The 12,460-nt window shown below is 51.1% G+C and overlaps 1 protein-coding gene across 2 annotated transcripts; it reads right to left on the bottom strand.

Annotated features, from left to right (window-relative positions):
• Positions 1-744: 744 nt before the first annotated feature.
• Positions 745-11,965, bottom strand: CBX4 (chromobox 4). 2 transcript variants are annotated; one of them, XM_080993815.1, is made up of 5 exons: positions 11,825-11,965; positions 8,123-8,166; positions 7,015-7,080; positions 4,251-4,317; positions 745-3,187 (listed from the first exon to the last, which is right to left on the bottom strand). In XM_080993815.1, the coding sequence occupies exons 4-5, from the start codon at positions 4,296-4,298 to the stop codon at positions 1,805-1,807; spliced, it is 1,431 nt and encodes a 476-aa protein (XP_080849941.1). In that variant the 5' UTR covers positions 4,299-4,317; positions 7,015-7,080; positions 8,123-8,166; positions 11,825-11,965; the 3' UTR covers positions 745-1,804. The 2 variants fall into 2 exon arrangements, with proteins under 2 accessions (XP_080849941.1, XP_080849940.1); XM_080993814.1 differs by lacking the exon at positions 11,825-11,965 and adding an exon at positions 8,307-8,462.
• Between the last annotated feature and the right edge of the window lie 495 nt (positions 11,966-12,460).

The following is a 12,460-nucleotide window of genomic DNA, read 5'->3' as shown; positions in this document are numbered from 1 at the left end:
AAAGTCATTTTGACTGTTTTATGGCGAGCGCCCTAAGAGACTGCTATGGATGACTGGTGAGGAAGTTCTGCTGAGGCTCATCTATGTAAACATTTTGTGTAAGTCCTAACAGGGACCTTACAATCTGAAGATGGTGAATGCCAAATAAATCCATGCAACTCTTTGAAACGGACAGCCTGCCTCTTAAGGAACATAATTCTCCTATGGAGGAAGTGTGTGGGAGACAGAATGAGAGCAACATTTTCTTGCTATCATCGAACTCCAATTGTTTATTCTATCCAGGATTTCTTAAGAAGTTACACCTGACCTTTAAGGCGCCAGGGGGTGGGGGGAAGGAGAGGGAATCCATGTTTTGATGCTATCGAAGAAGCAGCCTCTGTGTAGGTCTTTTTTTTACAACCAATTACATATGTGCTAGTTGGATGATCATACATGTCAGGCATGACAGCGTTTGGCACCTCGCTCTGTTCCGCACCATTTAAGAACTGAAATTGTCTGAAAACTAAAGCAGAACAGAAGCTTGCCCATCGCATTCAAGTGCTTCCTTTGTGGGCTCTCAGCTAGCGAGTGAGCAAGAATTCCAGAGGTCATCTAATCCAAGAATGGAAAACCTATTGCATCCAAAGTACCCCCTGCAGATTATGACCAGAGACCCGAAACAGCAACATATGCTTAGATTGCATGCACAATAACAGAGCCCCCAAGGACAACCAAAGTTGCAATAAATGTACTCAAAACCTCCTGTTGTTTTTGGAAAGGTTTATAATCCTTTGCAATGACTGCATGACACACAATTTTCTTTCCTTCCTTCGGCATACAGCCCCCAAAGAGCAACAGGTGCCCATCAGGTCTCCAGGCCTTCGCTCCTCCCCACTTTCCAGCTAGTCTTTGCAACCCAGACCCTAGGCTAGCTGCAGAACATCAAATGCACTTTCAACATATCCATTTAATATTTACATTCAAGCAATTCATAATAATTGGAAGCTTATAGTTTAGACATTTCTAGTAGCAGCAGTTTCTATAATAGCTTGTTTAGCTTTAGATAATGATTATTATTAACTTCTTTTTTTTTGCACACTGAAAACAAGAATGCGTTGGACACAGTATCAAAAAATATATACCAGAGGGGAAAAGGGATGGTCCTGCAGTTTTATGAAAAGGAAAAGTAGGGGGGGAAACGAAAACCAGAAGTGGCTTTTAAAAAGGGACGAAAATGAAAATATTCTGATATAGCTTTTAATATATATATAATATATGTATTTAATATAATTATATATATATATAGGGCAAATCTAGGGAAACTCCATAAATCTAGTCTTTTCTTAATATTTCATTATATAAATACCTACAAATAAATATAATTGCGTGGCCCACCTTGGAGGGGAGGGGGGCTGCCTTCAGCTCAAACAATACATTTTCAGCAACACCACATACAAACGGGAGCAAGAACGACTCGACAAGTTAGCACTGTTAAAATATAATACTATGTAACTCTCCCGTCAAGTTAACTGGGAAGCTGCCACCCTGACTGCCTCCTGGTGCACGAGGCCCAGGGAGGGTGGAGATGGCCCGCCCCCCGGAGGAACCAACCAAGATGGAAGACCACCCTCTAGCGAAGGAGAATCGCCACACCCCACCCTCCCTTCTTCTGGGGCGTGGTGGGGGTCGTGGGCCACTTCTGATCTTGGGTGGGTGGCACCATAGAGTTACTCTCTGGGCAGAACAATACCTTAGAGGAGGAGGAGGAGGGATGAGGGGGTCATGTGTCAGGCTGCCCAGGGAGAGGGCCGAAGCCTGCGCCTCCTCACACTGTCACATATTCCTTAAAGGTCACAGTCAGGCAGTTCGCCGTCACATCCGTTATTATTATATTCCCAAAGAAAGGCTTGAACTCCTGCACGGGCTCCTCCTCCTCTTCTTCCTCTACCTCAAAGTGTTCCACCGATTTCGGAGGCTCCGGTGCTGGCGGGTCGGCCGGCGCCGGCAAAGTCTCTGGCTTAATGTGCACCAGGCCGGGCTCACTGTCCCCCCGCACCTTGACGCACCGCAAGTCTATGGGCTCGTCCAAGTCTGAGTCCAGCAGGATGACCTCGGGCTGGGAGGCGGGAAGCGCTCGGGCCTCTGGTCTCTCTGGGGTAGGAGGGCTGAGGCAAGTGGGGGCGCTGATGCTCCGGGAAGTGAGGCGCTTCTTGCCGCCCTCCTTGTCCCTGTGGGGTTCGGAGAGGCAGCGCTTGCGCGACCCACCGCAACTGGGCGAGAGGTTCAGCCCCACACATGACGCAGCAGCAGCAGCAGAGTTCTGTTCCTGCGGCCTGGAGTCCAGGGACCACGGGGAGAGGTTGGGCTTGGTGGTGAGCTGAAGGGGTTGCTGTTCAGGAATGTGCGGCTCTTTGCTAGAGGCTGTAGTCTTTTGGCAGTTGGTCCCATGCTCGGCAGGCATTTTACTTGCCTCTGCCCCCGATTTCCCTTGGGGGTCGCTGCCCAGCCATCTCTCCGCCCCGGGCTTTTTCCACGACTCCTGCCTCTCCTCGGAGGCCCCCCTCTTAGCAGTCCTGTCCTCAGCCACCCGCTTCTTGGGCGCTTCTCCAGATTTGATCTTCACGGCCTGCATGCCGTTCTCCATGTACTTGCTCATGACAATCACAATGCGGCCGTTCTTGTTCTTGTTCTTGACGATCTTCATCTTGCCGCCTATTCCATTGCTGGTCACGCCGTCCCGGGGAGGGGGCGGTGGGGGCGGTCCCGTGCCGCTGGAAAGGTTCTTCTCTGCACCGTTCTTCCCTTCGGCACCCCCCAGGTTCTTCACAGGGTTCAGCAGGCTCTTGGCCGAGCCATGAGACCATTTGTCCATGTGGGACATCAAGGGGCTCTTGCTGTGGTCCAAGCAGGCCTGCCCTTGCTGAGGCTCCTTGCTGCCGGGCTGGTAATGGGGCTCGTACATCTTGGGGTCAGGCTGGTAGTGGTGGTGCTTCTTGCTGTTCAGCTGGTAGTAGTATTTCCCTTTGCCGTGAGACTTGATGTTGCTCTCCTTGCCATTGGGCTGGTACTGGTGGTGCTTCTTGCTGTTGAGTTCGTACTGGTGCTGCTGGCTTTTGCCAGAGCTGCCCAGGTCCAGCTTGGGCCTGTTCTCCACGGCAGGGTCTTGGAGGCCAGTGAGGACATTGGAACGGCGTGCAAAGGATGGCAGCTGCAAGAAGGAGGAGGAGTGGGGGTGGGGGAAAACAGTCCATTAAGGGCTTTGAAAGAGAGAGGAGGGCAGCACATTTTACAAGCCTATAGAAACAGATCCTATAAGACCCAGAACTTTTAACAGCAAGTTTTTAAAGGATGCTGTAAACAAGCTCTTTTTGGACTACAAATCCCATCATCCCTGACCACTGGTCCTGCTAGCTAGGGATGATGGGAGTTGTAGTCCAAAAAAAACAGTTGAGAGGCCCAAGTTTGGGGAAAACCCTGTTTTAAATGCCTAGTCCAACAACCTCATCAAACCTTTCCCCTAACTGGCTGAGATATAGGTGAAATTAGAGGCAACATTCTTTTAGTCAATGGCCCTTTGGAGCACAAGGGGGAAAGGATGTCTAAGAAACGTATGTGGAAATCAGGGCAGGCTGCGGCAGGGACAATGCTGCTGTGATCAGCACTCCTTGGCTCCTGTTACATATTTCTTGCCAAGGCACAGGCATCTTGCATTGTAGGTCTCCGCAAGTGAAGCAGGAAGTGTATTTCACAGCCAACTGGGCTACCAAACACAGAATGCAAGGTGGAAGAGAACACCTAAGAATTCTCCTTCTGCTGATTCAAAGACTCCACCAATAAATCTCTTTTGCGGGACACAGAGGGCTCAGTCATGGTCACCCACGACAGAGACCACATTTGCTGGGCCTTCTCAGAATATATTCCACACATGCTGGCAAAAGGACCTATGAAGTCACAGGATGGCCAGGGCTTCCCCTGTTATTTACAGTTAACAAGGCGTGTGTGTGTGTGTGTGTGTGTGTGTGTACAAACACGCTGTCTCCCAGAGCATGATGAAACCAAGATGAAATCCTCTTCCCCTGGGAAAGGCACCAGACAAGGAAGCGGATATTTATTAATTAAACAAAAACAGAACAGGCGTTCAGAAAGCCTTTTAAAAAAATCAGCTTGCTCAGCAAGATTCCCATTTCAGGATTTGGCTAGATCTACTGTTACTGTCTTATCTCACTTTGAAAGTTAGGAGAGTAGGAAGCAGAGGAACTGATTGGATTTACCTGAACCACCAATGGCTTTGGTTTTGGTCCTCGTTTGCGGTACCCCATAAGTTGCTCCTGCCTCTCCCTGAAGAGATATAAAAATCAATAGCGATGCAATTAGGAAACCTCTCTTCCAACAACACACTAAAGAGAACAAGGGAGAGAAAAGTGTCCTTTACCGCGCGGGTTAACCGTGAACACAAGATTAAGGCTGCAATCCTAAGCACTCTTACTTGGGAGTAAGCCACACTGAGCACAGTGGGACTTCTAAGTAAGGAATCACAGAGCTAGGCAGCATTTTTACTGCAGAGCAGCAGCAGCAGCAGGAGGAGGCTACAGCACTAAAGGCAACAAGACAAAATGCTAAAAGGTCACGGGAATTAACACAAGCCAGCAAGCACTGCTGCCTCGAGCCCCTACAGGGTATCAGTTATTCCAGCGGAGAGGGGCGAAATGCAGAGACACGCAAAGGGTGGGAGAAAATTTCACACAGCACCGAAAAAACACCTTTCATGCTTTGCACATGTAAATGCTAAGGCAGAGTAACAAGTGGAAGAACAAGTTAAAAAACAATAACCCAGAATACACAGAGTAACCCAATATGGGCATAAGAAACACTCCCTCCAAGTTAGTATGCAACCCTGCACACTTTCCAGGGAATGAGTTCCATCAAATTCAGCCGGATTTACTCTTGAATATACATGTATAGGATTGCAGTTAGTGCAATGCATGAAAATGCCCTGCATCTCTATCCCCAAGAAATTATCAAGATCTACGAATTCACAGACAAGTAAATAAATAAAAATCTAGTTCTCATGGAGACCAGCATTTTCCGCAACCGTGCAAAAAGGCATAGAAATGCAATAGCTTTCAAACCAGCCAATCTGATATTTTGCAACAAAACAAGTCATTGAATTACTATGGCCAAGTCTCTCAGGGGGCCATTTTAGCACTTTAAATGGGGCTGAAACATATCTTTTCCGAGGCTGCTTTATCTTGGTTTGCCAACTAACCCACCATTTTGGTAGAAGTTTTAATTTTAAAATGTCAAAACAAATACAGATGCTGCAATTCTAAGAACATTTGGGAGAAAGCAAGTCCTATGTAGATGACATAAACGTCTATTCAAAAGTAGGTTTCCTCTAGTTTGATGGGGTTTATTCCAAGAAAAGTAAAATCACACTCTAAGTTGAGTTTATTTCCAACGAAACACACTTAAGGTTTTGCTTACAACTAGGTCATAAAAACTCACTGAAAACCATGGGGAAGGGGCTTACTTCTGAATAAACATGGTTAGGAGAACCTGGGTGGAAACAATGACTGCCAACATTTAAGCTTTTCTTTCTGCTCACACTCCTCTCCCTGCCACAGGAGACGTTCTTTACTGGGTCCCTTTTTGCTTATCTTAAGAAACCACCCATAAAATTAGCAGTCTGCAAGGAGATTGTAGAAAGGTGCAAATGTGCACTGGCAGTTAAGGAAGATCTTGTGTAATGGCAAAAACATCTGGGTGCTGACAGCAAATCCTAAACAAAGTGCGTCCCAGGGGGAAGTCCAGGCAAGTCCCCACCCTCCTTGCACTCATTTCCCCCAGGCTGTAGGTGTTTGGGTAACCAGCAGCCAACGTCCCACCCATCCCACGCGCTGCCTGCAGAGGAGATGGGAGTCACGAAACCAAACACACACAACGCGGCAGGAAAGCAGGAACTGCCCTGGATGCTAATCACCTCATTAGGATTCACATAATGCGCCCCTTCCCCCCACCGCTGCCTCGGAGGCCACTCATGGACTGAAGAGGGAGGGGAGAACGTGCTCCAGGCGCCCGAACCGCGAAGTAACCAAATTATCGATCGAACGCGGGAAAGGGAGGGGGCGGAGCCCGAGGAGGTGCCGCCCCCACCAGGGGCTGGCCGGAGCGGAGCAGGGGCAACGCGAAGCCCGCAACTGGCGCCGTTTCCAAGGTGCGCAGTTCAGACACCTGGAGAAGCAACCTCTCTTTCTTCGCCGCCCCCCATATCCTGCAAGGCCCAGAGTCCTCAAGCTTAGGGCAGCTTGGCAAACGCATCGAATGGTGACTGTGGTGGGGGGGGGATGCAAGTGCAAGACGTCGCCTCCTATTCCCCAAGTTTACACTTCGGTTTGCGCCAAAATCCTAAGGGAAACGAGTCGCACGCAAAAAGCCAAGCCTACTGCAGCAGCAGCAGCGCCGTATGCACTGGGATCGACCCAATCCCCCGCTGAGGCAGCCAGGGCTCGACGAGAGCTGCATTTTGCAGCCACACAAGCCACATACACGACGTGGGAGGGGCTCTCTGCGAGAGGTTTCCGCAGCAGCGAGTCTCCCCAGGCAGGCTCTCAGAAAATGCCAAGCGCAAAAGCGGCCGAGCTGGCAAGCAGCGCGCACACCCGCCGCCTCTCCCTTCCGTCACGTGCCAGCAGCACCACCTTGCAACGACCGAGGCAAGGCAACTCGAGCGTCGTCCGGAAAGGAAGTCCCTGCGCTGCAGCGGCGAAGGGGTTAAAGCGGAGTTCCGTCACGCGCAGCGCCGCTTGCACAAGGCTGCCACGCTCCCTGAGACCTGTGCTACTGCAGCAGCAGCAGCAAAGGAAAGGTCCTCGGCACTCCGCGGCCCGCGCCCCGGGACTACCCACCTCCCGCGCAAAAGCAGTGGCTGTTTCTAGGCTCCCCACCCGTCCACCGAAAATGGATCTGGTTGTACAGCTCCTGACACGGACAGACAGGCAGAAAAACAGACATCCCCTTTGCTCCATAAGCTCTCACCTGTTCTGAAAGGCGATTAAGAGCCTGGGATCCAGGATGTTTTCCTCCGGCTCCCACGTGTTATACCTTGCAAAGGAAATGAAAGGAGGTTTTTATTTATTTTAAATGCACACCACTTAGCTATATAGTGCAATAATTCACATTTGTAGTTCTCGATGGGACCTCTTAAACACACACACACACACCAAGTTGCATGTTAAGGGGCCATTTTAGAGACTGGCCAAGTTAGCCGCCGCCCCCCTCCGGCTTCCCAAGACAGATTTCAAAGTGCGCATTCAGGACTGCAGCCGCTACAGGGAACTGGGGGATGGGCGGAGGGGCTGTAGACTGGGCGGGCGGAGCAGAGAATCTTGTTTATTTAGCGCGGTTATTATTCCGGAGGAATGCCATGCATGCGGCGGCTGGCCAAAAGCCCACCCCCCCCCTTTCCAAATCTGCCCCCTCCACCGTCTCGGCATCCTACCCAGTTCCAGCGCCTTTCCCGCCCCCTCCTCGCAGGCTCTGTCATCCAGACCCCCACGGAGCTTCCCAGCTCCCGCACGTCTCCTCTGATCCAGCAGAAGTAGCAGCACGGACCGAGTGACGGTCAAGTTCAATCGCAGTCCCCTCCCAGCCAGTAAGGCAGCACCCTGGTGACAGTGAGTGGCCGCCTTCCCCCGGGTCTCTCTCCCTCTCGGGCCAGATTCGAGAATTTAAATCGGATCCTATTCAATGTATTATTTATTTATTTGTGGGGGTCCTCCCCCTTCTCCTTCTCTCGCCCTCCCTTCTCTTCCTCGATCTCGGGTCTGCTCGGTTCTGCAATATGGAGCCTGCTTTCCAAAGGAGCCATTTTCTGCAACTGCTGAACATCAGTCGCCGCCTTTGCCTTCTCTCTCTCTCTCTCTGAAGCTGCTGGCTCTGCACCGCTTTGCCTCGTTTCTCTAGGCTGCCCCCCCAAATTGCATGCACTTCCCCCCTCCTTTTTATGCATGCGTTAAAAAAAAAAAAAACCGAGGCATTTTCCGGATTGCTGGAGCATGCAAGCGGAGTGCGTTAGCAGGCAGGCAAGCCAGCAGACTCGGAAGCCCGCTCGAAGGTTCCCCCGTCGCCTTTCCCCAGGACTTACTTGGAGGACCATCCTCTCCATTTGACCAGATACTCCACTCGGCCCTGCGAATAAAATAAGGGGAGGGGGGAGGAATAAAAGACGTCAGTCTCCTGAAAGATCCCCCCACCACGCAGTCTGCAGACCAGCAACCCTCCCCTCTCCGCCCTCCACCCTGGAGCTGCAAGGACCTTCGCTCCCTCACCTTCCGGATACGCTTCTTTTCGATGCTTTCCACCGCAAAGACATGCTCGCCCACCGTCGGCAGCTCCATTTTGGGTAGGGGGGGCTGGGTGGGTGGAGGAGGGGAGCGTGAGATCGGGCGGGGGGAAACCCTAGGGCTGGGGTGTCTTGCAGTCAGACAGCGCACTCCAGCTCTCTCCGCTCGCTTCGCCTTCCCAGACAACTGAGCTCCAGCCTCTTGCAGCAGCGCAACTCATGCAAATCATCGCAAGGACGTCACGGGGGGCGGGGAGCTCGCTGCCTGTCAAAGAGAAAAGCGGCCCGGGGATTGGCTCGGCGCCGTCGAGGGGCGGGAAAAGCGGGGGAGGGGAAACGTAGAGAATGTTAGGGAGGCGGGGGAGAAGGGGTTTCGATTTAATCCCCCCCTTGCATGCAGGCGATGTGTGAGAGTAAAGGGGGGGAGGGTCGATTGCTCCATTGCTCAGCAATCTACCCTAGTCAGCCCCCCCACCTAAAATTTCGAAATCCGCCCGTGTAAAAAAAAAAGTATTTAGGGCGGTATTCAGTCTCTCTGGATAGCAGCACTGCAGGGGCAACTGTGCCCTTTGGCAAAGTCTTATGCAGGGAAGGAACCTAGATTTTTATTTTCGGGGACCAAACCGGAGGACTGAGGAGTTGCAAAGTAGCAAACCCCGCCCCCCCCAAACACCTTATTGATTTTTCTGACGGCTTCGTAGCGTCAGAAGCATAGGGGCTGATCCGCAAAGTTTTCCATTTATTTGCTGTGGGGTTTGTTCTGCAATGGCGTGAGGGTGGGGGAATGACCTTTTTTAACACGACGGAACAAGCTTTAGATTAAAGGGGGCCCGGCAAAATCTTTATCTGGGAGAGAAGGGCAACCGGGGGCAACGCGGTGGTGGGTGGGCGAGGTTTCAGCCACGTCAAACGTCAGATAACATGAGCAAGTCCACTCCGGCCCTTGGGCAGCCTAGTCTCGCGACAGAAAAGTAGCTTCTCCTTGGAAAAGGAATGGCTTCTCCTGGTTTGCTGGATTTAAATTCTGATCTTGGATCCCAGTCTGTCAATCCTTTAAAAATAATAAAATAACTGTCCACGAGAGGACCCCTTTTCGAGATGGTCACCTAAGGATTCCACTAAAGGTTTAGGAACCTTCTGTCTCTTTACGCAGCGCGCATAAGGGCAGAAGTTGAACAATAAAAAAGGCAGTGGAAACCTTCGCTGGAGTGGCAGGTGAGCGGTAGGAGCTGTGAGGGCGGAGAAAGTGCAGGGTACCCCCGAAAGCTGCGAGCGAGCTGGGGTTGGGGCCGTGCGAGCCCTCTGCTCTGAACCCCAGTGGGAGACTTTGGGGGAGCTCTGCAGAATGTAACCCTCGTCCCCGCAAGAGAGGGAACCGTCTAGGAGAGGTGGCACGATATAAACAGGGGAGGCGATGGGAGCTGGCCAGCTCTTGATGGAATCGGGGCGACGTGGAAGATGAGAAGTGGAGAACTTCAGAAGATGTGGACACACAGAGACACAAAGACAGACTGACAGACAGACGGACGGAGAAGCAGTCTCGCAACAGAGACAGACCTGCTGCCCATATCCCGAAAAACTTCTGTGGATGGGCACAAGATTATATTCCCCAAGTGTATGGGAAAGGGGCGAATCCCCCTTGTCAGTCGCCCCACAAGGTGGGCGGGAGAGAGGGCACCTTTTTCGGAAACTAGAGCCCAGCCCGATTGGTGCGATCGTGGCTTCCACCGGGAGAGTTTACCAGAGGCTGGACAGTTCCCCGCCTAACCGGAGCTCACACACGTGCGCAAAGTTGCCCAGTTTTTTTGGAGGGGGGGCGGTTTCATGAGAAGGCGATCGACCCATTTGCCCCGGAGTGTCGTGCGCCTTAGGGGAGTACCTGATTTATTGTGGCGCGATGAGTTGGTGGCTTTCTTTTTTCGGGAACAGTCGATTTAATCAGCTGGCTTATAGAGAGAGAGAGAGAGAGCTAGCCCCCCCCCGGGCTATAATTCCAGCAGAGATCCTTTAATGGGGCTCGGCGTGGGCTAAGCGATGTTACGGCAGAAAAGCGCCAAAACCTCTGTCCACACACGGCCGAGGTTCTGGGAGCTCATCGGGTCTGAGAAGAAGCGGATTAATCTCAGCAAAGGGGAGCATTTACCACACGGATGGAATCGTCCTTCTCTCGCAGCCAATTGCGCGAGATGTTGCTGGAAACCGGAGCACCGGGGACGCGCTGGCGCTAAACTAGTGGGGGAGGGAGGGGAAGGGGATGCCTGGCTTTCTACGATCTCCCAAATCTGCTCTGGCCAAACGGGTCCTTCGGATGACACAGACAGGGGAGGATGCGTAAGCAGCCAGCTAGCCGGTCTATTCAGCACACCGTGGAAAGATGGTCGACCCAGATCGTTTTTTATTAATTAACCAGCAATAACCTTTCCTTAAAAAAAAAAATCAGAGGAAGGCGGGCCCTTAGAACTGTACATCAAGCCCTCTTCTTACCACGCCCCCTTCCTCTCCCTATATTTTCCACGTGCTGTTAGCGGGTGTGTTTTTTTAAGCAGCAAGTGAGCAATCTCATCTTCTCTCAGTTGCCCGCCAGTGCGCCCCCTACTGATGTCTGCGGGAAATTTAGCGCCGCTTCAACCGAGCGGAATCTGTGAACTGCCCTGGAGGCGAGGAGCCCGATCCGCGGATCAGGAAATGGAGGGTGGGATGGGGGGAAGTTTGCATTTTCTGCATTTGGACAATACAAAAAATGCAATCGCTAGTCCCCAATCTATGCGCTACAGTTGATCCTATGGTGGCGGGGGCGGATACTGCATTGATAGGGACCTGCAAGATCCTATTCTGCTACTTTGCACTAATTCAGAAGAGCTTTCGCCTCTTGTTTCTGTACTGATCGAGGATTAGACTTTTCCTTTTCCACATACTATCCAACATACTAATGCTATCCAATCACTATTCCACATACTACCAAGTGGGAGAAACCAGACCTCTTACAACACTTTATACCTGTGAACACTAAATTGTAGTTAGGATGTTTTAAATGGTTGATCCGGATCAAGAGTTCTTCGCAATACATTATTGGATTACGCGCCATTTTAAAAGCTGGGTGTGTGAGCTCTTTAAAAAGTAGGACATAATTCGGTAGGTCTGCTGCTGGTCTGGATCATTTTAGGATCCTCGGTTCTGCTGCTGAAGTGATTTTACCCAGTTTGAAAAAGGGGGTGGGGGCTGTCAAATAGGTAGAAGAAGGAAAGAAGCTGTTTGACCAAGTGGAACATTGCTGTCTCAGCCTGAAACCAAAGACACAGCGGAGAGAGAGAGATTGGGAAAGAAAGAAAACAATTGACTCGGTGCAAGGATTGTAGCAGAGAGAATGCGCAAAACACCCAAGCTCAAATCCCGCGTTGCAGAATCTCCAGAGCAAAACCGAATGAGGGACAGAGACAGACTCTAAACAAACGGATTGTCCCCCGATTTTGCAGCGTTTACCTCGTTAGAGCCCAAATTCCCTACCTTGCTTCTTTCCCAAAAACTTCATTCCACTCCGTTTATCCCACCGGGAATGAGTTTTCATTGGACAGGCAATAGGGAATAGTTCGGAGAGAAACGGACGAATGACTTCCCCGCTTCTCCCATCCGCTTCCAATCGAAGCCCCACCGGACGCTGGCATTGTGTCATAACGACACACGACATGACGCAATAAAACACAGCGACCCTGAAGCTGGGAGAAGCAGCCTGCGGGTGGCCCGAAGAGGGAAGCCGCTAGAACCGCGCAGAAGAGGGGAAAGAGGATTAAACAACCTGGAGACAGTGAATAACAACCATGGAAAAGTTCAGGGGGTTGTGTATTTTAAAAGCTGCGATAAACACACACCGGAAAAGAGATGATCGTCTGGAATAGGGTTTGCCAAGTACTGACGCCTTAAGGGTTTTTAAGAGTTGGCTAGAAGGGAGAATTTCTCCAGGTGCAGCTTCTCCTGCCACAAAGCACTGCAGTGTCAGGAAAACTTGGGCCACAGTACTTCATCCTCTGACCCTCTGAAAGATGCAGATGCTCTCCTGGCTCAGGATCACCTGACAATAATAGCTTAAGCAGAGGGGTTGTGAAATAGCAGCTGCGGCATCTACAGCAAGATGATATTATTATT

The sequence above is a fragment of the Podarcis pityusensis genome (assembly GCF_964106645.2).
Source record: "Podarcis pityusensis genome assembly, chromosome: 2".
NCBI classification, from domain to species: Eukaryota; Metazoa; Chordata; class Lepidosauria; order Squamata; family Lacertidae; genus Podarcis; species Podarcis pityusensis.
The sequence above is the reverse complement of the archived record's forward strand: the minus strand, read 5'-3'. Positions and strand labels throughout refer to the sequence as shown.